General features: G+C 35.2%; 1 protein-coding gene across 7 annotated transcripts in view; it reads right to left on the reverse strand.

The window, feature by feature from the left end:
• The window catches only part of VPS54 (VPS54 subunit of GARP complex), a 144,486-nt gene that overhangs the window by 31,400 nt on the left and 85,416 nt on the right, over positions 1–27,670 (reverse strand). For all 7 annotated transcript variants that reach the window (XR_008700417.1, XR_008700418.1, XM_055540451.1 and 4 more), the window contains exons 8-12: positions 17,036–17,162; positions 15,996–16,103; positions 13,961–14,016; positions 11,921–12,017; positions 2,380–2,720 (exon numbers count right to left, since the gene is read on the reverse strand). Coding sequence is in view for 5 of the 7 variants with exons in the window: in XM_055540451.1 (XP_055396426.1) it covers positions 2,380–2,720; positions 11,921–12,017; positions 13,961–14,016; positions 15,996–16,103; positions 17,036–17,162 (729 nt within the window). In the remaining 2 variants the exon portion in view is untranslated. The remainder of the gene's footprint in view (positions 1–2,379; positions 2,721–11,920; positions 12,018–13,960; positions 14,017–15,995; positions 16,104–17,035; positions 17,163–27,670) is intronic.

Consider the following 27,670-nt stretch of genomic DNA (forward strand, 5'->3'; position numbering starts at 1 on the left):
AGGAGAAATTATCAGATATAAAGGCTAATTAAAAAGATATAACTAATATAATCTTACTTAATGGTACTGGTGCTAAGACAGACAACTGAACAAAACAGAGTCTAGAAACAGACTCATTTATATATGAATATTTAATTTAAGGCAAGAGTGGTACTATATAGCAATGGGTAAGACAGTCTTTTCAATAAATGGTGTGAGGTCAAAAAGATATCTACATGGGAAAAAAGAAAATAACCTCACACAACACACAAAAATCAATTTCAGATATGCTGTGGATCTAAATGTGCAAGGGACATCAACAAATCTTCCAGAAAAAAGCAAGAAACTATCATCAAAGTCTTAGGGTAGTGAAAGATTTTCTTCAATAGGACACACAAAAAAACGTAAACCATTAAAGGAAAGAATGAATCATAAGATTATATTAAAGTTAAGAACTCTTGTTCACAAAAGACCCCAATAAGAAAGTGAAAAGCCAGCCCACAGAGTGGGAGAAGGCATTTGCATCATGGACCAACTGACAAAGGGCTGTGTTGAGGCTACATAAAGAACTCCCATAATCAGTAAGAAATAAAAGGCAAACCAAGAGAGAAGTGGGCAAAGGATTTATAGGTACTTCACAAGAGGATATTCAAACAGCCAGTAAATACATGAAAAGTGTCCTCTTACCAATCATCAGGGAAATAGAAATTTAAACTATTACACCTGTGACATACCAAAATGTTTTACTAACATGTGAAAGACTGACAAGACCAAGATGAATGAAGATGTGGAGAGAGAGGAATGCTTCTACACAGCTGATAGGACTGTAAAGGCATACAATCACTTTGGGAAATTATTTGGCTTTAGTTAAATTGACTATTCACATACTTATTTTTAGGTATATATTCAACAGAAATACTTATGACACGTACACCAAAGACATCTATAAGAACAGTCACAACAAACTGAAAATAATCCAAACTTCATCAACAGCAGAATGATACACACACTGTTGTGCAGTCAGAAAGTGGAACATCTATATACAAATAAACTTAGAAAAAGCAACTTAGAAAAATATCACAAATATAATGGGAAATGAAAGAAATTAGAGACTAAAGACCATAATTCAATGGTTCCATTTATATAAAAGTTTAAAACCTGGAAAAATCAATAGTTTTAATGGTTTCCTTTGGGAAAAAGTGAAAGCACAGTGGCAATACAGTGCTTCAAAAGACCTGGTAATGTTCTGTCTCTTAACTTGAGTGGTAATTCTATTAATATATTGCTTAAACTATATATGTTTTAACATCTCTTTTAACAGCAGTTTTAGACTGAACCCTAATCAATATATGTGAAAATATAAGCCTAAACAGAGAAAAAAATATTTTTATTTATAGGTAGTTCAGGGTTTGCTTGATTGATAGTGGGGAGGGGAGGTGTTACAGTTGACTCTACACTATAACTGCAACCTAATAAGCTCCTAGGCCATAATCTGACTTTTATCAAAATGAACAAAAATACTGAGTTGCTATTACTCTTAATAATTACAAAATATAAATGATGTTCTCGGACCAGAAAGATTTTATTGGCTTTATTTTGCTTCTGTTCTTTCTATTCAAAACACTTAATGGAGTGTATGGATTAGATGGTAATAATTGATCAGTGTTCTCTTGATTTTCACTAGTATACTGCAGTTATTAGAAAGTGTTATTGTATTTAGGAAATACATGCTAAAGTATTTGGGACATCAAGTCTGAAATCTACCGTCAAATGACTGAGTAAAAATTTTAACATGAGAGAAAAAGAAAGGAGAGACAGAAAGAAATCGAGAAAGGGAAAAAGAGGGCAATGTGATATAGACTTAACTGGGGAAGCAAGGTGAAGGGTAGAGGTTTTTTTTAATAATTCTGGCGACTTTTCTGTAAATCTGAAATTATTTCAAAATAAGTTTTAAAAAGTAATATTTAAAAAGACAGTGTGACCCACTTGGAAACTCATGCCTTTGAACAACTGAAAATCGTAAACCAAATACATCTTTACTATATACAAAAGTGATACAGTAAAAGAAACATAACCAAGGAAATACTGACCTGAGTTCCAGGACAGGTTCTGCCACTAATGACTTTAAATAAGCCATCTAAACTCTCCAAATTGAAGGTATTTAATTAAATGGTTTCTTCTCGGACTTAAAATTCTATAATTCTCATTTCCAAAACTCACCTCCTTACCGTCCATAAATTTTCAAAAATATATATGTTTCATAAAATTTATTTATTTTTGTTAAATTCCAAAAGACTGAATTATATATGGTTTTTCAATAAACTGAATAATCAGTCTTATTTAAACCATTAATAAGATGACTCAAGGTCTTGTTAATCTGGCAACAGTCACCATACTCACATAATATCCACAGCTCCTGGAGTAACAGATGATGATATCTGCTCTTTGCTGGATGAAGAATCAGTAGTACATTCTGGTTCGGATACAGAATCACTGCTGCAGGGCTCACTATTTGGAGATGCATTTCTTTGAGAGGTAGTATCTATGGCTATAGGTGTTAATTCACTCTCACTAAATGCATCACTTATAAACATGCCTTCATGGATTAAATAAGCCACTTCTGTGTCTAGTGAATTATCTTTTGCAGCATTTTTCTGTTGTGAAATCTCTTCCAATTCTCTAGTCCTTTGGTTTTTGTCAAGAACTGAGAGAACAACACTATGAATGATATTTAAGGTTGCCTAGAAGAAAACAGGATACATTTTTAATTTATATAAAATATTTTGTACCAAGGTTTCAAAAGTGAACTGATTGTGCATGTTTGAGCATTTTACAAACGAGTCAAGGTCATGTATATATCAGAATTTCTATCTCCGGTTACACAATAAAGGTGACTGGTGAAAAAAGAACTACTGAAGAGATGGGTTCCCTTTAAAGTTTAGACATAGGGCTATACTTAGAAATTAATTTTGTAAATGGTGATCTCCCTAAAATACAGTGCATATTTCTCTCACTTCTTAAATAGGTTACATTGAACATAACTTGACTATCAGAGGATCATATTCATTGATGTGCTTACTTAAAAAGAAAACACAATCTGTATTCCTTACCATATCTACTTTTATATCCATTTCTCCTCATCTCACATCTTTTCTCACACATTCAATGTTCTCGAGACATTCTGGTTCTCTTCCTATTCTTTAAAATTTCACTGTTTCCATCTCAGTACCTTTGTTGTTTCCTCTGCCGGGAATGCTCTTCACCTTGATGTTTACATACACGTTTCCTTTTCATCACTAAGGTTCTTGCACAAATGTCACTTCCTCAAAGAAGCCTCCTCTAACTCCTATCAGCAATCCTATCCCATTAATCGATTTTTAAAAAATATCAGTTATCACTTTTAATTTTTCAGTTCTAGGTCTCTTTCCACTACGGTGTTAGCTCCATGAGATACTGTATCCTACTGCCTAGAACAATAAGTACCGTGCACGGAGGAGGTATTTAATAAATACTGAAAGGCAGAAGAATTAAGCGTAAATTTACGTAAATCATTGTCTTCATGGACTACTAAGAAATAAGGAGCTATATTCCTACTTTAACATTCAAAGTTGAACTCTAACAACCTGCTGTCCCTTTCTCAAAATTCTTTATTTCTTTTTCAGGATCTGCATGGTTCTAGGGAAGCAGACTCCAAATTTAAGTCTCCAAAGATAGGATAAGGGTCTAAGGTGGGCCAATCAGCAAACGAAACACCTGAGCTTAAAGCTAAAGAAGATACATAGAAGACAGACTGAGAAAAACACAGGAGAACAAAACTAAGGCTTGATAATATCATTAACTTCTCTATTAAACACCTAAAGGTTGACCTACCTATGGATTTTTTTAAGTTATATGAACTAATAAATCCCCTTGTTTAATTAAAACACTCTGTTTCTGTTTTCAGTTCAGTTCAGTTCAGTCAGACAGTCCTGTCCAACTCTTGGCAACCCCATGAACCGCAGCACACCAGGCCTCCCTGTCCATCACCAACTCCTGGAGTCTACCCAAACCCATGTCCATCGAGTAGGTGATGCCATCCAACCATCTCATCCTCTGTTGTCCCCTTCTCCTCCTGCCCTCAATCTTTCCCAGCATCAGGGTCTTTTCAAATGAGTCAGCTCTTCGCAACAGGTGACCAAAGTATTGGAGTTTCAGCTTCAACATCAGCCCTTCCAATGAACACACAGGACTGATCTCCTTTAGGGTGAATTGGTTGGATCTCCTTGCAGTCCAAGGGACCCTCAAGAGTCTTCTCCAACATCACAGCTCAAAGCATCAATTCTTCGGTGCTCAGCTTTCTTTCTAGTCGAACTCTCACATCCATACCTGACCACTGGAAAAACCACAGCCTTGACTAGACAAGACTTTTGTTGGCAAAAACCTCTGCTTTTTAATATGCTATCTAGGTTAGTCATAACTTCCTGCCAAGGAGTAAGCGTCTTTTAATTTCATGGCTGCAATCACCATCTGCAGTGATTTTGGAGCCCCCAAAAATAAAGTTGGCCACTCTTTCCACTGTTTCCCCATCTATTTGCCTGAAGTGATGGGACCAGATGCCATGATCTTAGGTTTCTGAATGTTGAGCTTTAAGCCAACTTTTTCACTCTTCTCTTTCCCTTTCTTCAAGAAGCTCTTTAGTTCCTCTTCATTTTCTGCCATAAGGGTAGTGTCATCTGCATATCTGAGGTTATTGATATTTCTCCCGGCAATCTTCATTTCAGCTTGTGCTTCTCCCAGCCCAGCATTTCTCATGATGTACTCTGCATATAAGTTAAATAAGCAAGGTGACAATATACAGCCTTGATGTACTCCTTTTCCTATTTGGAACCAGTCTGTTGTTCCATGTCCAGTTCTAACTGTTGCTTCCTGACCTGCATACAGGTTTCTCAAGAGGCAGGTCAGGTGGTCTGGTATTCCCATCTCTTTCAGAATTTTCCACAGTTTATTGTGATCCACACAGTCAAAGTCTTTGACATAGTCAATAAAGCAGAAATAGATGTTTTTCTGAAACTCTCTTCCTTTTTCCATGATCCAAAGGATGTTGGCAATTTGATCTCTGTTTCCTCTGACTTTTCTAAAACCAGCTTGAACATCTGGAAGTTCACGGTTCGCATATTGCTGAAGCCTGGCTTGGAGAATTTTAAGCATTACTTTACTAGCATGTGAGATGAGTGCAACTGTGCAGTAGTTTGAACATTGCCTTTCTTTAGGACTGGATTGAAAACTGACCTTTTCCAGTCCTGTGGCCAGCGCTGAGTTTTCCAAATTTGCTGGCATATTGAGTGCAGCACTTTCACAGCATCGTCTTTCAGGGTCTGAAATAGCTCAACTGGAATTCCATCACCTCCACTAGCTTTGTTCGTAGTGATGCTTCCTAAGGCCCACTTGACTTCACATCCCAGGATGTCTGGCACTGGTGAGTGATCACACCATCTTGATTATCTGGGCCGTGAAGATCTTTTTTGTACATTTCTTCTGTGTATTCTTGCCACCTCTTCTTAATAACTTCTGCTTCTGTTAAGTCCCTACCATTTCTGTCCTTTATTATGCCCATCTTTGCATGAAATGTTCTGTTGGTATCTCTATTTTTCTTGAAGAGATCTCTAGTCTTTCCCATTCTATTGTTTTCCTCTATTTCTTTGCACTGATCACTGAGGAAGGCTTTCTTATCTCTACTTGCTATTCTCTGGAACTCTGGATTCAAATGGATATATCTTTCTTTTTCTCCTTTGCTTTTCACTTCCTTTCTTTTCACAGCTATATGTAAGGCCTCCCCAGACAGCCATTTTGCTTTTTCACATTTCTTTTTCTTGGGGATGGTCTTGATTCCTGTCTTTGTACAATGTCACGAACCTCCATCCATAGTTCATCAGGCACTTTGTCTATCAGATCTAGTCCCTTAAATCTATTTCTCACTTCCATTGTATAGTCATATTGCTACTGCTAAGTCACTTCAGTCATGTCAAACTCTGTGTGACCCCACAGACAGCAGCCCACCTGGCTCCCCCATCCCTGGGATTCTCAAAGCAAGAACACTGGAGTGGGTTGCCATTTCCTTCTCCAATGCATGAAAGTGAAAAGTGAAAGTGAAGTCACTCAGTTGTGTCCAACCCTCCGCGACCCCATGGACTGCAGCCTACCAGGCTCCTCCATCCATGGGATTTTCCAGGCAAGAGTACTGGAGTGGGGTGCCATTGCCTTCTCCAGTATAGTCATAAGGGATTTGATTTAGATCATACCCAAACGGTCTAGTGGTTTTCTCCACTTTCTTCAATTTCAGTCTGAATTTGGCAATAAGGAGTTCATTATCCAAGCCACAGTCAGCTCCCAGTCTTGTTTTGGCTGACTGTATAGAGCTTCTCCATCTTTGGCTGCAAAGAACATAATCAGTCTGATTTCAGTGTCAACCATCTGGCGATGTCCATGTGTAGTCTTCTCTTGTGTTGTTGGAAGAGGGTGTTTGCTATGACCAGTGTGTTCTCTTGGCAGAACTCTATTAGCCTTTGCCCTGCTTCATTCTGTACTCCAAGGCCAAATTTGCCTGTTACTCCAGGTGTTTCTTGACTTCCTACTTTTGTATTCCAGTCCCCTATAATGAAAAGGACATCGTTTTTGGGTGTTAGTTCTAGAAGGTCTTGTAGGCCTTCATAGAACTGTTCAACTTCAGCTTCTTCAGCGTTACTGGTCAGGGCATAGACTTGGATTACTGTGATATTGAATGGTTTGCCTTGGAAACGAACAGAGATCATTCTGTCATTTTTGAGATTGCATCCAAGTACTGCATTTCGGACTCTTCTGTTGACCATGATGGCTACTCCATTTCTTCTGAGGGATTCCTGCCCACAGTAGTAGATATAATGGTCATCTGAGTTAAATTCACCCGTTCCAGTCCATCTTAGTTCACTGATTCCTAGAATGTCGATGTTCACTCTTGTCAACTCCTGTTTGACGACTTCCAATTTGCCTTGATTCATGGACCTAATATTCCTGGTTCCTATGCAATATTGCTCTTTACAGCATTGAACCCTGCTTCCATCACCAGTCCCATTCACAACTGTGTGTTGTTTTTGCTTTGACTCCATCCCTTCATTCTTTCTGGAGTTATTTCTCCACTGATCTCCAGTAGCATATTGGGCACCTACCGACCTGGGGAGTTCATCTTTCAGTGTCCTATCTTTTTGCCTTTTCACACTGTTCCTGTGTATTTGGGACTAAATGTACTCTAAGTGAATATTCCATACAGTATTAGACAGAGATTCTGAGCCTTCAAGTCTATGGAGACTGTGTATCTTCTCTGCTCATCAGTAACTTCTCTATAGTCACAAACCTGCTCCCTGCTATACTATTCCATTGCTGCTTTTAATCCTTACTGCTGTCTTAATCTTTAATATGCTACCTCTCCCATCTTCATTTCTTCCTATCTTCTTCCTTATCTCTTCTGTCTTGGTGATTTTCTTTCTCAAAAAATTTTCTCATTAAAAAAAAGTTAAACATAGTCTTTCTCTCCCCTAGCAACTAATCTGCACCTCACCCATAGGCCAGCTATGCAAAACTGAGTCCACCTTCCAGGTTCAGGTTCAGGTTCAGTCCTGCATAGCCACCCAATATGCTCCCACTCCTTGCCACAGGATTAGAAATAAGAAGAAAATCCAGACCCAAACCAATCAGTGCATAGCATTTTTTTACCACAGTGATTGGATATGTGACCTAAATTAACCCAATGGATTAAAACTAAGGACTTTCATTTGATGACCAAAGAAGAAAAAAATCTTTTCTAGGAGGTATAGTATACAAATGTGGAAGACTTGAAACTGTTATATATAGACATTTTGCTATAATTAGGTTAGCTACTTTAAAAGTGAAGTCAAAAAAGAGGAGGTAGAAATGAAATAAAATGTGAAACTAATCAAGAAAACAATGACCACACCAAAACTGAAGTCTATTGTTTTTGCACTGTTTTAAGTTCCTCAAGCCAATACATTTCTTTTATTGTTTAAATTAGTTTGATTTGGACATTTTGCCACTTTTAACTGACAACATCTTAGCTAGTACAATAAATTTTCTATATACAGTGTATTAGCTGTTCTCTTAGGGGTTCTTCTTCACTGTTTTCACCATATCTACAAGTTTTAAAGGTTTGTGATTATTTTTTTTCTAAGTCCAGAATCATTCTTGTTTAAGAATGCCAGAAGATTTCACAATACATAATAGATTCAACAGTAGGGTAAAGCAAGTATACTACAATAAAAAATTCCAAAATAATAATAATACAAATAAAGTGCTCAGAACAGTAACCTGGCACAAAGTAACTACCTAATAAATGCATTAAAAAAAAAAAATGTAGGCACATGATTTACTTTCTGAACTTTCCTATTCCAGCAATTTATAGTTAAGCTCATGTTTAAATACAAGAACAACTAAATAAATTTTTCCAGTCTTGAGAATAGTGAATGAAATAATCTGGTAACCATATTAATTAAAACTCTAAAATGATAGTCCAGAACTGTCTATGTAACAAATTGAAAATCTAAGAGTTAAAAACTTGAAAAGACTGTCAAGCTGCATTTAAGGATTATTTTCTTTTTCAGCTATACAAATTATACTAAACTATGGGGTATAAACAATAAACAAAAATTCTAATAAAAATTTAAAATACAATTAATGCCCCCAAATAAACATACACACTTGTGGTCAATTAATCTACAATAAAGAATACAAGAATATACAATGGAGAAAAGACAGTCTCTTCAACAAGTAGTACTGGGAAAACAAGCTACATGTGAAAGAATGAAATCAGAACACTCTCTAACACCATCTACAAAAATAAACTCAAAATTGATTAAAGAACTAAATGTAAGATTGGATACTATAAAACTCCTAGAGGAAAACACAGGCAGAATGCTCTTGGACATAAATTGCAGCAATATTTTTGTGGAGCTGACTCTTAGAGTTATGGAAATAAAAACAATAATAAACAAATGGGACCTAATTAAACTTAAAAGCTTTTGCACAGCAAAGGAAACCACAAACAAAATAAAAAGACTAGGAGAAAATATTTGAAAATATGTGACCTACAGGGAATTAATTTCCAAAATATACAGTTTATATAGGTCAAAAAAAAAAAACACCAAATCAAAAAATGGGCAGATCTAGACAGTTCTCCAAAGAAGACACACAGACAGCCAAAAGGCACATGAAAAGATGCTTGATACTGCTAATTATTAGAGAAATACTATCCATAACCACAATGAGGTATCACCTCACACTGATCAGAATGTCCATCTTCAAAAAGTATACAAATAATAAATGCTGGAGAGGATGTGGAGAAAAAGGTTCCTTCTGACACCACTGGTGGGAATGTAAATTGGTGCAGCCACTATGGAAAACAGCATGGAAGTTCCTTAAAAAACTAAAAATAGAGTTATCATATGATCCAGTGATCCCACTCCTGCGCATTTATCTGGAGAAAACTCTAATTAGAAGAGATGTATGCAACCCAATATTCATAGCAGTACTATTTACAATAGCCAAGACATGGAAATGTCCACTGACAGATAAATGGGTAAAAAGATGTGGTAAATACACACAATGGAATATTATTCAGCCATAAAAAGAATGAAAAATGCCATCAATCCATGCAGCAACATGGACAGATCTAGAAATTATCATACTAAGTGAAGTAAGTTAGATACACAAAGACAATACCACATACCACATGATGTCACTTATAGGTACAATCCAAAGAAAAAAGAGATAGAAATGAACTCATTTACAAAGAAGAAATAGACTCACAGACATAGAAAACAAACTTATGGTTACCAAAGGGGAAAGGGCAGGGCAGGGGATGGATAAATTAGGAGTTTGGGATTAGAAGATACAAACTATATAAAACAGGTAAACAATGGTCCTACTGTACAGCACAGGGAACTATATTCAACATCCTGTAATAAGCTATAATGGAAAAGACTATAAAATGAATACATGTAACTGAATAACTGAATCACTTTTCTGTATACCAGAAACCAATACAACACTGTAAGTCAACTATACTTCAGTTACAAAAATGTAATGACTCTCTGTAGAAAACTTAGGGAAAAGAGAAAAGAATGAATAACAAGTTTAAATTACACATAATTCTACCATCTAAAGATAACCACAAAAAGACAAGCTGTCTCTGGTCTATGCAGATGAAGAGGTAAAAAAAATAAAAAAACATTTTTAACACAGCTAAGAGCATACTACATAAATAGGTCTCTGTCTTGTTTCTTCACTTAATGTTATAATGTATGCATTTTCTTCAATCATTAAAAATCCTTGCCTGCATGACATTCTGTACTATTGAGTATACTGCTACTGCTACTGCTAAGTCGCTTCAGTCGTGTCCGACTCTGTGCGACCCCATAGATGACAGCCCACCAGGCTTCCCCGTCCCTGGGATTCTCCAGGCAAGAACACTGGAGTGGGTTGCCAACTAGGCATAACTAATTTTACCATTTCTATGTTAGACATCAGAGTTCTTTCCAATTTGTAGTTATTTAAAAATCTTCATTAAAAATGAAGTTTCTAATATTATGTTTCAGTGAAATCATGCCCTAGAATGAATCATAAACTTTTCCAAAGAAAAACTACTGTATTTAAAAATCAAACATCATCTTCAAAGATGTTTTACAACAATATTAGTTTAAGTGGCCTCAATGTGAAAATGAGAAGCTACAATTAGGACAAATCACTGTTTTCATACAGCACATACATCAAATAGTAATTTGGCTTAGTTTAACTGATATTGAATCTAAAAGTAAGATGGCTATTTTAAAAATTACTGGCAAAAAGTTGGCCAACTCCAACTATGCAATGTAGGAGTTCTATATATCCAGAAGTGTGTGATGAAGTCATGGTGGGAATACAAGAAAAAGTGAAAACATGGCCTTATACTGTACAATTCACAGATACAGGTTTGATATCTATCACTATCAATAGATAAGATCAACATTTTGGTAGGAGTCTAAATTAAATGCAATGAATCACATTTTATAAAGGCTTTTCCCATTTCAACCAGAAAGCTTATATATGTGATGTAGAGCATCATCCCAATTTTAAAAAGAAAGTCATATTATAGATAAATACCTAAGTCCCCCAGATCATTTTTAATATGAAACTCAGGAGGTGCCAGGGATCTTGACTAGAACATAAAAGCAATATTGACACCTGATAATTCAAAGAATATCACATTTCACTAACAGCCTCTTATACTCAGTAATTCCTAAGGACTGTCTTATTAAAACAGTTATGACATGTTGGTAATCCCAACAAACACATATTAGAGTCTATGACATCTTTTCTTCTGAAAAATGCTGTGTGACATGTATTATTTTCCTTATAACGACTGGATTAAAATTAACTGGCTTGACCACAAAGTAATTAAATGTAATGCATGATACATGATTGGATCCCAGGTTTAAAAATGAAGTAAAAACCTACAATAAAGAACATTAGTAGAGTAACGTAAATATGAACCGTATGTTCAAAATATTATGGTATCAACATAATATTAATATTAAATTCCTAGAAAAATTAAGTGTTATGGGATAGATTTTTGAGTGTTTCACAATATTTTAACTATAGATAATCTAGATAGATTCAAGCATCACAAAATCACAAAAGGAAATATTACTGTATAATATTTAATGCCAAGTAAGCATATTTCTTTTTAAAATGAAATAAATCATCCAGAATTATAAAAAAAGTTACCAAAATACTCTGAAGCACTTCAAATCTTATTTAAAACAAAGCTCCTTTAGAAAAATTGCAAAAATAAAGAATTTGTTTTATTCAAATTTTTGTGTCTAGAAAGAAGACAATTTTAGGGATATTCTGGACAAACTGATAAATCACATAAGCTTACCTTAACTCTCTGTAGGAAAATTGTAAACTTGGAGAAAATATCCGTTAGTAAATCAAACCACTGAGGAAAATTCAACATTCTCATCTGATCTGCAAGCCTAGAAAAAAAATTCAAACAAAAATAATGACTGTCTTGGGGCCAGTATGATGTTATCTACAAGCTGGAGGAAACTACACTGAATACTATCTAGTAACAAAAGAATAAAATGCAATTTAATCTAGAATTATACAATAGAGATGAAGAAGTCAATTACTAAACAACTCCTTGTTTAAACGTCTCTAAGACATCTTTATCATGTATTAATTCCATGCGAACATGCTTTGTGATCATTTGACGTAAAGGGATAGAGAAATAAACTAATTTAGGTTAAATGTGGAAAAGATACATGCTGGAATAAAAATGAGAAACATAACAGCTCCCCTAAAAAGCTTAATAACCTATTTTTCTAACCACAAACTAAAAGTACTTTTCTATATATGAAGGGTAACATGGCATAGTGGCTAAGAGTATGGGCTCTTGTGCCACAGTGTCTTGGTTCAAGATCCAGCCCTGCCACTTAACTAGTTGTGTGAGTCTGGCCAAGTGACTTAGTGAGTGAAAGTCTCTCAGTCGTGTCCAACTCTTTTCCGACCCCATGGACGATAGCCTGCCAGGCTCCTCTGTCCATGGCGATTCTCCAGGCAAGAATACTGGAGTGGGTTGCCATTTCCTTCTCCAGGGGATCTTCCCAACCCAGGGATTGAACTCACGTCTCCTGCATTACAGGCAGATTCTTGACCACTGAGCCACCAGGGAAGCCCATATGGAAAAAGTGATAGAAGCTACCATATATGGTAGATGTGAGTATTAACTGAGTCAATAAGTACTCAGGACAATGCACAATGAATAAAAAAATGCTATGTATTAGCCAATATTTATATTTAGAATGTTTTGTGTGTGTGTGTGTGTGTGTATATATATATATACATACACTAAATATTATATTAGTATAATACATAAAAGTATAGCCAGCATTTTTATAGCTGACATCAATCAATTTTTTAAATAAAAAACAGAATTCCATAAAGATATTTCAGAACACTATAATGACTTATTACTCTAAATTTTTAATTAATGATGCTACACTTAGGACTTTATTCTCAAAAGGTACTCCTATATATTTGAGATATAGGATGTTCTCTAAGTTAAGAAAATTCCATACGGAAGAAAAAAATTGAAAACTGACTGTCCATGTATGTAGGACCTTTAGCAATGGTCCAATAACTTAATTTTTCCAACTACTAGTGATCCTTGCTTTATTAGGACTGCTTCAACTAATTCTGAACCTGAGCTTTCACTAGGTTAAGTGTGCAAATCAGAACTCCACAATTCTCATTCTATGAACTTGGCCCAGAGAAGTTTTACAGTTGTCCATATTACTATTCATATCTTAGACCAGTTAATAAAACTTATATATGTATATGAACAAGAAATTCATAGTCCTAAAATACTTATCACTATTTTTCTCAAAGTAGAAGAACAGGAATTTCAAGGGAAAACAAAAAATTACAGACATGGGCAATTCTAAGTCATGCATTCAAACTTCTCAAAGTTAACTGTGTTTTAATTATATGGCTAAACAAATTTAGCACTGCTACTCTTCTTCAATTTCCACCCTCCATCTCTATGTACATCTCCACCCTCTCTCAGCCCTGGGAGGCTGACCTGTGGGCTTGGCCATTAAGGAGCCCTTGCAAAAGACTGAAAGGAGGAAAGGTGCTGATAGTTCCATCTCTGCCCGGAGTGGTTACCACAGAATGACTGGCCCCCTCCACTGAATTTCAATTCAATTACTACAAAATTATTCTAACTACTTACATTGCTTCCTCCTTCTGAATTCTATTAACGGCTCTCTTTGTCCCTTAAAGGCACTGCACTATCACTTGTGATTTTCCTATACTCTGCCCATACTTTAGCAAATTATTCCTTAACTAAATCCTCCTTATTCTAATGTGTTATCTTTTCCCTGTCTGGTAACCCCAACTTAATATTTATACTTACTTCAAAACAACATCTGTGTCTATATCTTCTATTTGTGAAACTTTATTAATCACACACTGCAAAATTTAAGGAAAAAAATTTGATTAACATCTTTAGTACTACATGTTCATTGTTTATTAAAAAGGGCTTCAATGACTATGATAATCATTTTACCAAACCTCTCTTTTGTCTCTTACAAATTGCAGCAGTACCCTTACCCTATTAAATAATTATTCCAGAGAATGCTTAAACTGTACTAATTAAAATTTCCTACTGTTAAAACTGTTCAAAGTTACACACATAAACAAACACACAATACATGCACACAAAAAATCCCCATAGAACTTTAATTCTTAGGAACATGGTTTAAGCCTCATACTAAAATTCTAAAAGAAATTCACTTTGGAGGTCGCACTTCCTCATAATACATGCAAAAGTTTAAAGTTTTAAAAAAATAAATGCTCAGACTTAGAAGTCTAGCAATTAAAGCACAGCAGTTTTTAAAAACTGTTTAAAATATACATACAGAAAACTGAACAAATTATATTTATAGCTCAATATTTATTTTACAAGTAGAGTACACCTATTTAAACAAAACTCAGATTATGAAATTGAACATTACCAGTCATCCCCTCTCTTATTCCCCTCCTGGTCACTACTTCCTCCCCAAAGACATTACTATCCTAATTTCCAACATCATAGACTAATTTTGCCCATGTTTGAATTTTTAGGTCAGTGGAATCATACAGTGTGTACTCTTCTGTGTCTGGCTTCCTTGGCTCCACAGTATATATGTGAATATCCATGTTGTTTGTTCCATGTAATTATTCATTCTCATTGCTGTTATAGAATTCAGTGATATAAATATGCTACAATTTTATTTACCTTTCCTACTGATGAAAAATTTGGGTTTTTCCAGTTTTGTTTTGTTTTTTTTTATTACAAATATGCTGCCATGAAATGCTTGTGCTGTTTTGGTGGTCTATGTACAAATTTCTGATGGGTAAATTACCTAGAAATAGAATTGCTAAGTCATAAGATATGTGTATATTTAGTTCTTGCTTGTTTTATTTAAACATTAAAAACTAAAAAATGTACATTTAACCTAATGATGATGATCAGTTAAGCCTAACAAATACATTCAAAATTGTTATTTTTCAAATACAGAAAAACTAAAGTTCAGTGAATGAGATTTATCTGGAAAGTCAAAACAAATATCAAAGAATCCAAAAAAAAAACAATAGATTTTAGTTTACATGATAATTTCTTAGAGCTCAGGATAAGAAGAAATGCTGGTGTAAGTATGCTGCTGCTACTGCTAAGTCACTTCAGTCGTGTCCGATTCTGTGCGACCCCACAGACGGCAGCCCACCAGGCTCCCCCGTCCCTGGGATTCTCCAGGCAAGAACACTGGAGTGGGTTGCCATTTCCTTCTCCAGGTATAAGTATATACTACTGGTAAAATCTTTTTTTAATTAAAAAAAAAGGCAACTCAACTCCATGCATCAAACAATTTAAGAATACTTTTCACTCTCTGACCAACAATTCTACTTCAGGAATCAGTTATTAAGACAACAGTCTTAAATATGAAAAAACTAAACAAACAAAACTTTATACCAAAGTTGTTTGTCACGGTGATCTTTATACTACCAAACAGAAAATGACCTAAATATTTAACACAGAGGAAAGGTTAAACAGGTTTAAGTAACAGGATGTTGATGGAATTTTATATAACCTTTAAAAGTGATCTTTCTGAAGGCTTATGAGGAAATGTTTATGTTATGATTCAAACTGAAATATTTGTACAATTCAAAATTATATATATAGTATGAGAGCACCAATGAAAAACACCAGTAACTACTTACACTTTTAAATAGTCAAATGATAATCTTTTTGACTAGCTGGGCTATATTTTTCTTTGTTCTAGTTTTCTATATTTAAAATTTTTAAATAAATGAGAAAATATTATGATACTGCATATATTACAAGATCATGTAAAAATAAACTTCACAAAAGATTCTAGACCAAAATTTATAAAATAAAAAAGTACAATTACCTGTTTAATGATATTCTTTGCTGTAATAATCATTTCTTCACTATATATTTCTAAAAAATTAAGTTTTCTTTGTTTTAAAAGTCCAAATACAAGAGAGATTAGTCTTTCCTAGTAAAACAAAAGGGTATACAATGTCACAATTTAAGTACAAAATAATCTCACTTAGAAGTAGAAATAATCAATTGTTTAACCCTGAAATTTCTATATTGCATATGGTATTTTCTAGAAGCCTTAAAAACCCCTTTCCAAAGCAATCTTGTCATCAGATTTTTGCAGTCATTATTCTCAAACAGTCAAATCCCATCCTACTACAGTGGATCAAATGAAGCTGGTTTGGGGGCAGAACAATATATTTTAGTCTAGTTTCAATAAGAAGCTAGAAAGTATTCTTCTCAAACCCTGATGACTAATAAATACTCTATAACCCTTGTGCTTTTAAATTAGTGGTCTACAACACTGGAATGATGACCTGGATTATTTGTGGGGAATTAACTGCTAACACAAAAATCTCTTTAACCGATTAGGCTGCTATCAGGGCTTTTTGGATTCTTTACTATTAATAGTTCTTGGCAATAATCAGCATTAAGAAGTTACCAAATAAATTACCAAATATGATGCATTTGTGCATGCACATGCATAAAATATGTTCATAACAGGTGCTCAGTGAATGTGAATGACAGGTAAAATACCATACAATAACGATCACTTTTTATATAAGACACACTCCACTACATGCATACACAAGGATATAAGTTAATCATCCTAGATCTACATTTGGAACTTGGGTTATAAGCTATATATAAACTTTAATTTCCATTTTTAATTAAGCTATAAAATTATTTATTCTCTAATTTCAAAGGTTAATAAACAAGTATAGTGCTTTCTAAAGTCACGTAGTCAAAGATTTCATAGGTCTCACACGGACTGATACTGAAGATAATTTTGCCCACTATAACCTAAGAAGAATGTTCTATACTAAGGCGTTAGGAAATAACCCTAAGCAATGAGATCAATTTCATTCTAGAGTTCAAAGGACATACCTCTTCTAAAATTTGACAGTCATCTTCCAATGGTCTATTTAAGTCACTGTGAGAATAAGTAGAAAATTCTGCAATCATCATTTTATCTATCAGTTTTTCTAATTCACAAAGCTGTGATCCCAAATGCCTACAAAGGAAGAGGGAAATGTTACCTACATTTGCTAAAAACCCATATTTACTCCAAAAACAAGGGATCAACTAGGCAGCAAAACTTTTCTAGCTGATAGCACTTGTGCAACAAGGTGACATTTTAATAAAATGAAGTCTTTTAACTTAACAAAAATAACTGTTGACAGTTTCACGTTGTCTCCCAAATTCTATTTTTCCCTTTATATCTTTAACCTCCAAACACTTAAATATGCTATAGGAAACCTGGTTCTATAAAACTTCATGACTGTTTTTTTAGTCCTTTTTGCACAGACGAAATAACCATATGTTCTAAAATCCTTTCCTCATTAACCACTTACTGAATATAAATGTCAGTAGCTCCTCAGTCATTTATTTATGCAATAAATATAAGCGCATTCTGTGTACCAGGCCCTGTTCTGGGTATACATAAATATCTGAAGAACTATAGGGATAGACTGATTCAATTAATCTCTGTCACAATCAGTTTGAGTTACTGTGCAACATCCCTCAGGCCATTAAACTGAAAGTCATCAGAATATAAGAATGAAAAATAAAAATACTGAGCTACAATCTATCCCTGGAACTTTTTCTCATAAAATATAATGTTCCTTTTTAACCTATCTCTTTAATATTTGCAGATCCTAGTTAGGGTTAAAGTGAGAGGGACTCTAACTTGAGCCAAATTGTGCGGGTGATAAGGGGAAGTATTACTAAAAAAATGTGGAACCTTTTCCCTGGAAAAAAAACGTATGGTCCAAATGACAAGAAGGGTTCCATGTAGTTAATCCCTGCAACTAAGGATGAATATCTTAATATCCAAAGGGATTTTTGTCATACAATCGAATAGTTTCATGAAAACAATGGGTTGAAGAAACCAGGTAATCTAATTGGTACCAAGCATTTCAAAACTTAAGTGAAATTTCTCTTAAATTTAAACATTTATAATTAAATAAAAAACATTTTAAAATCTTATGCTACATTTACTTGAAAAACAAACTCAATGTCATCAACTGTCCTGACTATGACCAGATAGATACAGCACATTTTAAAAAATTAGTCTAAAGCATGTGGCCTTTTAGACAGATCCATTGCTTTCCGTTTATGAACAACATATGGTAGTAGTATAGTGATAATTTGAAAAAGTATGAGTGAAATAATATAAATTTGCATTTTGTAATATGAAAATTATATTTCTTACAGCTAATTATAAGTCTAATAAGGTTCTCATAAATGGTGACATCTCATAACGAACTAATTTAGACCATATCCACTATTATAAACTAAAATACTACCATAAAAGGAATTTGACAGTGTCCTGCAAAATTACATAGGCAATTAGCCTTTGACCTAGGAATCTCACTTTCAGAATCTGTCTCAAAAGTATATAGGTAAAAATACAAAAGAATGCACATTCATTGCAGCACTGTTGATAATGGCAAAGGAATGGCAACAACCTAAATGCTGACGAACAGAAGGCTAGTTATATCATGCTGTTGCTGCTGCTGCTAAGTCACTTCAGTCATGTCTGACTCTGCAACCCCATAGACAGCAGCATAACAGACCCTATATATCTGCAAAATATAATCTGCAAGACCCTGCAGTTAATTAACCTGCAATTAATATCAATTCATGGGGTCGCAAAGAGTCGGAAACGACTGAGCAACTGAACTGAACTGAATATTCTATATACTGCTACAGAGCAGTTTCTCAACCTTTTTGTCATTACTGCCTCCCCAAAACATCCTTTTAGACATTTTTATTCCTAATCATCCCCCATGAAATTTTAATATCCCAGATATACTGTATATCCATTTAGGTACCATGGCCTTTGGAGCACAATAAACCATTGTAAAATTCAAGACCTTTTTTTACCCTTCAAGAACCAATTTCCCCTCCCTGAGGTGATATTCTTCATTGAGAATGTATACTATAGCATGATCTACAAGGTATATGTAAGGTAAAAACAGTAAGGTGGAGAAAACTATGTACAGTATGCAATTGCTTATCTAAGACAAAGGACAGATAGATGGATAAATATAGACTAAAACTTTTTAAAATGATGACTAACAGGAGTAGATAGAGAGGAAGGGGACCAAGACAGAAGTTAAATTTCTCTGAATTATCTTCTCTTTCATAGATTTGACTTTGGAACCCTGTAACCACTTAACATAGTTGTAAAACAATGTTACACCTAAAAACAGCAACCCTTAAATATCAAAAAGCAAGTCAAATAAATGAGCTTAACTATGTATTAAACTAGAGGCAAATCTACAAAAGAGGAAATTATTTCAAGTGACTTGAAAACAGGAATTTATCCATTCATCCCATAAGGGATATACCTTAAGAAAAACAAAAAGAAATCCTATGTGTTTGTAGTAGTAATATTGTTAGTTCTGAGAGCACTCTATGTATGTGTGTGCTAAGTCACTTTAGTCGTGTCCAACTCTGCAACCCTACAGACCGTAGCCCTCCAGGCTCCTCTGTTCATGGGATTCTCCAGGCAAGAATACTGGAGTTGGTTGCCATGCCCTCCTCCAGGGGATCTTCCCAATTCAGGGATCAAACCTGTGTCTCTTACATCTCCTACACTGCCAGGCAGGTTCTTTACCACTAGCATCACCTGGGAAGCCCAATTCAATATATGCTGCTGCTGCTGCTGCTAAGTCGCTTCAGTTGTGTCCGACTCTGTGCGACCCCATAGACGGCAGCCCACCAGGCTCCCCCGTCCCTGGGATTCTCCAGGCAAGAACACTGGAGTGGGTTGCCATTTCCTTCTCCAGTGCATGAAAGTGAAAAGTGAAAGTGAAGTCACTCAGTCGTGTTTGACTCCTAGTGACCCCATGGACTGCAGCCCACCAGGCCCCTCCATCCATGGGATTTTCCAGGCAAGAGTACTGGAGTGGGTTGCCATTGCCTTCTCCGATTCTATGTATATTGTTGGATAAAACAAATGAGTAATTTTGTTGGTGTCATAAGGAAGCACAGTTTTTAGCCTGCTGGAAAGGTAAATATATATGCAAACTTGAAGAAACAAAAACTCTACAGTCCTAAATTTATCAGTACACAGTAGAACTATCCTGGAACATTCCTAGAACAAACTCATATTTTTTCTTTAAAAAGGAAATTTTATTTTCTAGCTCTACCCACTAAAAAGGCTTGGCAATCATGACCAATCAGCCTTTGATCAGAGGTGTAGCAAGGAACACCTTGCTACAAGGAACACCTAGACTATAATTTCTAAGTACCATTTCCTACTAAAAAAACTAGGGCTCCTTAGAGAAATGGCAGTTTGCAAATCTGGAACATAAAAGTGTAACATGAATATCCCGACATAACATGAAGTAAGAAAACCATCAACAACTACTCAAAGAATCAAAAGGATTTGAGGAGGTTCCTATATAAGAACAAAATGAATACCAATGAAAATTTTTAAAAGGAAAAAACTTGGGGCTTCCTTGGTGTCACAATGGTAAAGAACCCTCTTGCCAGTGCAGGAGACATGGGTTTAATCCCTGATCCAAGAGGATCCCACATGCCACAGAAGAACTAAGCCTGTAAGCAACAAACATGAGCCTGCTCTAGAGCCCGGGAGCAACAGCTACAGAAGCCCATGAGTCCTAGATCCTATGCTTCACAAGAGAAGCCACAGCAACGAGCAGCTCACATACCACAACGAAGAGTAGTCCCCACTCACAACTAGAGAAAACCCACTCAGTAACAAAGACTCAGCACAGCCAATAAATAAAGTTTAAAAAAAAAGACAAAAAACATTGATACTTTAAACATTTATAAAACCATGTGCTTATAAAACATTTGGAAGATGCTAGGCTGGATCATGGAAAAAGCAAGAGAGTTCCAGAAAAACATCTCTTTCTGCTTTACTGACTATGCCAAAGCCTTTGACTGTGTGGATCACAATAAACTGTGGGAAATTCTGAAAGAGATGGGAATACCAGACCACCTGACCTGCCTCTTGAGAAATCTGTATGCAGGTCAGGAAGCAACAGTTAGAACTGGACATGGAACAACAGACTGGTTCCAAATAGGAAAAGGAGTACATCAAGGCTGTATATTGTCACCCTGCTTACTTAACTTATATGCAGAGCACATCATGAGAAACGCTGGGCTGGAAGAAGCACAAGCTGGAATCAAGACTGTCGGGAAAATATCAATAACCTCAGATATGCAGATGACACCACCCTTATGGCAGAAAGTGAAGAGGAACTAAAGAGCCTCTTGAAGAAAGTGAAAGGGAAGAGTGAAAAAGTTGGCTTAAAGCTCAACATTTAGAAAACAAAGATCATGGCATCCGGTCCTATCACTACATGGGAAATAGATGGGGAAACAGTGGAAACAGTGTCAGACTTTATTTTTGGGGGCTCCAAAATCACTGCAGATGGTGACTGCAGCCATGAAATTAAAAGACACTTACTCCTTGGACGGAAAGTTATGACCAACCTAGATAGTATATTCAAAAGCAGAGACATTACTTTGCTAACAAAGGTCCGTCTAGTAAAGGCTATGGTTTTTCCTATGGTCATGTATGGATGTGAGATTTGGACTGTGAAGAAAGCTGAGCACCGAAGAATTGATGCTTTTGAACTGTGGTGTTGGAGAAGACTCTTGAGAGTCCCTTCGGCTGCAAGGAAATCCAACCAGTCCATTCTAAAGGAGATCATCCCTGGGATTTCTTTGAAAGGAATGATGCTAAAGCTGAAACTCCAGCATTTTGGCCACCTCATGCGAAGAGTTGACTCGTTGGAAAAAACTCTGATGCTGGGAGGGATTGGGGGCAGGAGGAAAAGGGGACGACAGAGGATGAGATGGCTGGATGGCATCACTGACTTGATGGACGTGAATTTGAGTGAACTCCGGGAGTTGGTGATGGACAGGGAGGCCTGGCGTGCTGTGATTCATGGGGTCGCAAAGAGTCGGACACAACTGAGCTACTGAACTGAACTGAACTGAGATTTTCAATTCGTTATTTCATAAACTGCCAGATAAAGGAAAAGAACCTAGAATTTATCTTGCCTATTCCTTGTAAGAACTGTCCTCAGAATTAACAAATAATTGTTATGGAGAAACATGGCTTTACAGAAATATTCCATTAATAAATGAATAAGGAAGTTTAGAATTAGAATATCATGATTTGCAACCCACAATGAGATGATAAATCTAGGCAATGATCATCAAATGGCTGCTAATATCATAAAAAGAGACAACCAGATATATGATTTCTAAGAAAAACTTAAACCTGATCAAGCCTTTAAATCTAACTATAAGCTTATAGAAAGTATAGGCAAAGGAAACCTGCTAATAAACATGTGGATGAAGTTGGCAAAATCCAGACTGTGAGAAGCACTACAAAGATAATTTCTTCAATAAATATTTTGAAAGGGGAAAAATGAGAAGAATGGAGAACAATATCAAAAGACACTTGAAATATATCAATCATTTGTAATATAGTTATATTTTGGACCTATTTCAACAAATACACTATGAAAAGAATTTCGAGAAGTAGGAAAATTTGAACACTGACTATTTGAAACTATAAATGATATTAGAATTATGTTTTTAAAGATCCTTATCTTTCAAAGATACATAATGGAATACCTATGGATGAAATGAAATGATATTTTGGATTTGTTTCAAAATAATCCAAGAATCGGGGAGGAATATGGAGAAAACAAAGTTGGCCATGAGCTGATAATTCACAGGTCTTATGCAGTTTACCCAGCTTCATACAACTCTTCATATAATTTCCTCTATTTTTGTGTATGTTTCAGTTTTCAACAAGCTTTTTAAAAAGTAGTAATAGGGTAGGATATAAATCCACACAGAACTTTAACAATGCTTGGTTCTCAATTTTTATAAAGATCATAAATTCCTTTTGAATGTAGACTAGAGGTTACCACTCAAGTATGTGTTACCTTCAGGTATAAGCAGTCCTCAGCAAATCCCAACAAATAATTATGGTAGAAGTCCAGAGGACTGCATCTAGTGATATTCAGCATAATAATTTAAATGTGAGGTTCTATTCAACCTCAGATACTATTGAAAATAACTAAGTACTTTCATTTCTATGCATCTTAATTTTAAAGAACAGATATGAATTTCAATACTAGTATCAAATAATATTTATTACGTACTCACAGGTATAAGATAACATATGTTAAAAGATTTATGTGAATCCTTAAACAAAACTTCTAGAATTATAGGTTTTATAAGATTCACCTTTTCGTCCTTGCTCTGTGTTTACAATATTTTTGACTACTTTATCAATAGATGAAATTGTACTGAACATTATTAACCTTACCAAAAATATTTAAAGATAGATCCGTTAACAGTTCTTTTTAAAAGTATGAGAAGAAGTGGGCAGCAGAGGATGAGATGGTTAGACAGCATCACCAACTTAATGGACATGAATTTGAGCAAACTCCAGGAGACAGTGGAAGACAGAGGAGCCTGGCATGATGCAGTCCATGAGATCACAGAGTTGGACACGACTGAACAACAAAAGCAACAACAACATTCTAATAATCACATGCAGTAATTAAGAGTGGCGGAAGAAATATACTGAAATGACCAGTAACTAAAAATACCTTTCTAAAAACATACACAGGTCCATATATCCAGCTAAATAAATCAGAGCAATTCTAATACTTGCTACTTTAATATGCCTCAATTTGTCCATGAATTCAACTCTTCTACTAAGCTGTGGGTTCACAACAATGACTTCTGTGCTGCTTTTATCAGAAAAACTTCCATAACAATAAACCCAGCAGTAATACTATTTTCATCAAATAGCAGATAATTTGTTGTTTTGACTTCATCTCAGAGCATACAATGTGGATTTTTTATATTACAATGTTTTGAAAATCTAAATTATGTAAGACCATATCAGGAGCAAACAAGATATTAAATACCTTTTAATACTTCCAACAATAAAAATCCCTTAAGTGGAATCCTAAGGTGGCCTCTCTGATCAATAAAATCATGTTACAGTAAACTGGAACCTGTAATTAACTCTGAATGTTTCCCACCTTTTCTTTCAAAAAGAAAAAGGCGACGGCAAACAACTAGAAAAACTAGTTGCATTAATTTTTATCCTAAAATCTATTACTATGGTAGGTTTCTCACTTGGCAAATCTGTAAATTGCCCACAGTTTAACACCCCTTGCACTAGAAAATTAACACTGATGTTCAGAGTGATCTATTTGAGATCCTATAAAACCTCAATGAAATATATTAAAAAGTATACATAATTCTTGGGCCCAATGAGATCTTGACTGAATTTTGACTCTACTGTTTTATAATGTGCTCTATGACTTGGAACAAGTTATTTGTATAACTTGCAACAAGTTATCTAAGATTTTCAATGCTTTATCTTTCTTATCTATTAAAATGAGGCAAGACTATCTCAGAGGGGTTTTCTGGAGTGGGGAGTGGCGTCAAATAATATCAATACATACAATATTCTTAGCATAGTATTTTGTACAGAATACCAAAGTATTCAAAAAATGTTCTTGGATTTTATAGTGGTGCTGGTATTAAGTAGTAACAAAAAAAACTAACAATGGTGAAAACTGAGAAGAGGTTCTACATAAACCTTTACAATAAGACAGAGCAAATAACATTATACCCCTGAATTTCAACATAACTAAATCTTTTCTACACAAAACCTGCAATATATCAAGGATCAAATATATTTTCATATATATTTTATGTGAAGAATAAATGCTCTTTATAAAAGTGTAGGTCTTAAAAAATATTAGAAAGATACATGAGCAAAAGGTAGACAACTAGAATATTTGAAAGTCTTTAAAAAATTATATGCCCTTTTTTATGAAGAATATTTTGTCCTCTGAGTTAAGATACAAACCAAAAAAGTGAGCCTGAAAATAAAGGTAAACTCTTCCTTGCGTTCCAGCTCAAGATGATTACAAGATTATAAAATTTTCACTTTGCCTTCCAATAAATCATAATCTACTAGGAATAAATATTCAACCCTGTTCTTAAATATTTTCCAAATAGCTTTGGATAACTATACTTTTAATCAATATTATTGAGCATAAACTTATGAGTCAAGAAAATGAAATAAACTGCATGACCTTTGGAGTAAAAATTAGAATAGTTTCAGAATTTGCATTCAGCAGGCAAGCATTTAATCTTTGTTTCTATTTCTCTGTTCAGAGGATGAAGCATTCTACTTTGTAGAATCATTTGCTAATATTCATCAACATTTTAATTATATAGTAGTGACAAATGAAAAACAGCTTCTGTTATTACAGAAGTCCATCTTGCTAAAATACTGACAAAATTATTAATTTAAAAAATATATTCCATGCACACATTTAAGAGAGAAATATTTAAAATTTCAGAGGTAAAGGGGAAACTCCAGGAGTTGGTGATGGACAGGGAGGCCTGGCGTGCTGCGATTCATGGGGTCGCAAAGAGTCGGACACGACTGAGCAACTGAACTGAACTGAACTGAAAAATCATTTAGTCACCCTGGGTTCCCATGCTGAGAAATTCAAAGTAGACTTCAAAGGACTACAAACCACCCAAAACTGATTGCAAAATATTATGTACAGGTATACTTTTATGGAAAGAAGGTCTGACCACAGCTTAAAATACATTTTCAAAGAGATCTGTAATCCAAACTTCTGTAAACATAAATGTTTGGAGGTTTTTCCCCTAAGGTTAAACTCCATAGCAATCTGTACACTCATCATCATACTGTACTGCACTGTATCATAACTACCTAGTAATTTCTGTATCCCTACTGACAAATAAATTTCAGAAACAGAATAGGAAGCATCTCTGCTTTGTTCATGGCTATAGTCCCAGCATTCTGCCAGGTGTCTCTCATTTAACAGATGATCAATTACCATTTCTAAAATAAATGAATCATTCACTTGCATAATTAAATTTGGGCCAATTTTTTTTAAAGTGCTTTCTAAATAAATATTCCAATTACACACTCTTAGTAAGAACTTATAATTCAATTAAAATAATTTTATATTTAAGATAAAGTGAAAGTCGCTCAGTTGTGTCTGACTCTTTCTGACCCCATGGACTGTAGCCTGCCAGGCTCCTCTGTCCATGGAAATCCCCAGGTCAGAATGCTGGAGTGGGTAGCCGTTCACTTCTCCAGAGGATCTTCCCAACCCAGGAATCGAACCCAGGTCTCCCACATTGCAGACAGATTCTTTACCGTCTGAGACATCAGGGAAGCCCAAGAATACTGGAGTAGGTAGCCTATACCTCCCAGGAATCAAACCATGGTCTCCTGCATTGCAGGCTGATTCTTTACCAGCTGAGCCACCAAGGAAGCCCATATTGAAGATTTCATTCAGTTAAGCAGGCCTGCAAAGTCCTTGTTGAAGTCCTATCTGCTGGGAAACCCACCTAAATCTTACACTACTGAGTGACTACAGAGAAGTTTTATGGAAGATGTGCTCTATAATGTAATATATTCTGAAGGTTTTCAGAATATATCAAGAAATTTTGATGACTTATAACTGGTCTGATCTGTAAATTAAATATCTGACATGATCACACATAAAATAACTAAAACCCTAATTTTAAAGGTATTTTCAAAATAAAGCCTCAAAAGAAATTGGGTATCTTCCATCATCATGTGAAATTTTTTGCAATGTGATAGACTACAATGAAAAATGAGTTTTAATAATTATCTAATTTAAAACTTACTCAATAGCTTTTAAAATGAAGTGGTATTCCTTTTTCCACTTTCTCTACTTTGACACAAAGCTGTTTCAACATTTTCAAAATGTTATCAGTTTCAAAGTTGTTACTGGCCCTTTATCAATTTCATCTACTAGAGAATTTAATTTTACTTCTTTATCCAAATATCTCTTTCAGAATTTTCCACAGGTTATTGTGATCCACACAGTCAAAGGTTTTGGCATAGTCAATAAAGCAGAAATAACTGTTTTTCTGGAACTCGCTTGCTTTTTCAATGATCCAGCGAATGTTGGCAATTTGGTCTCTGGTTCCTCTGCCTTTTCTAAAACCAGCTTGAACATCTGGAAGTTCACAGTTCGCGTATCGTTGAACCCTGACTTGGAGAATTTTGAGCATTACTTTACTAGCATGTGAGATAAGTGCAACTGTGCGGTAGTTTGAGCATTCTTTGGCATTGCCTTTCTTTGGGATTGGAATGAATGACCTTTTCCAGTCCTGTGGCCAGTGCTGAGTTTTCCAAATTGGCTGCATATTGAGTGCAGCACTTTCACAGCATCGTCTTTCAGGATCTGAAATAGCTCAACTGGAATTCCATCATCTCCACTAGCTTTGTTCGTAGTGATGCTTCCTAAGGTCCACTTGACTTCACATTCCAGGATGTCTGGCTCTCGGTGAGTGATCACATCATCGTGATTATCTGGGTCGTGAAGATCTCTTTTGTACAGTTCTTCTGTGTATTCTTGTCACCTCTTCAATAATATCTTCTGCTTCTGTTAGGTCCATACCATTTCTGTCCTT

Source organism: Bubalus kerabau, chromosome 11 (genome assembly GCF_029407905.1).
Source record: "Bubalus kerabau isolate K-KA32 ecotype Philippines breed swamp buffalo chromosome 11, PCC_UOA_SB_1v2, whole genome shotgun sequence".
Classification (NCBI taxonomy): Eukaryota; Metazoa; Chordata; class Mammalia; order Artiodactyla; family Bovidae; genus Bubalus; species Bubalus kerabau.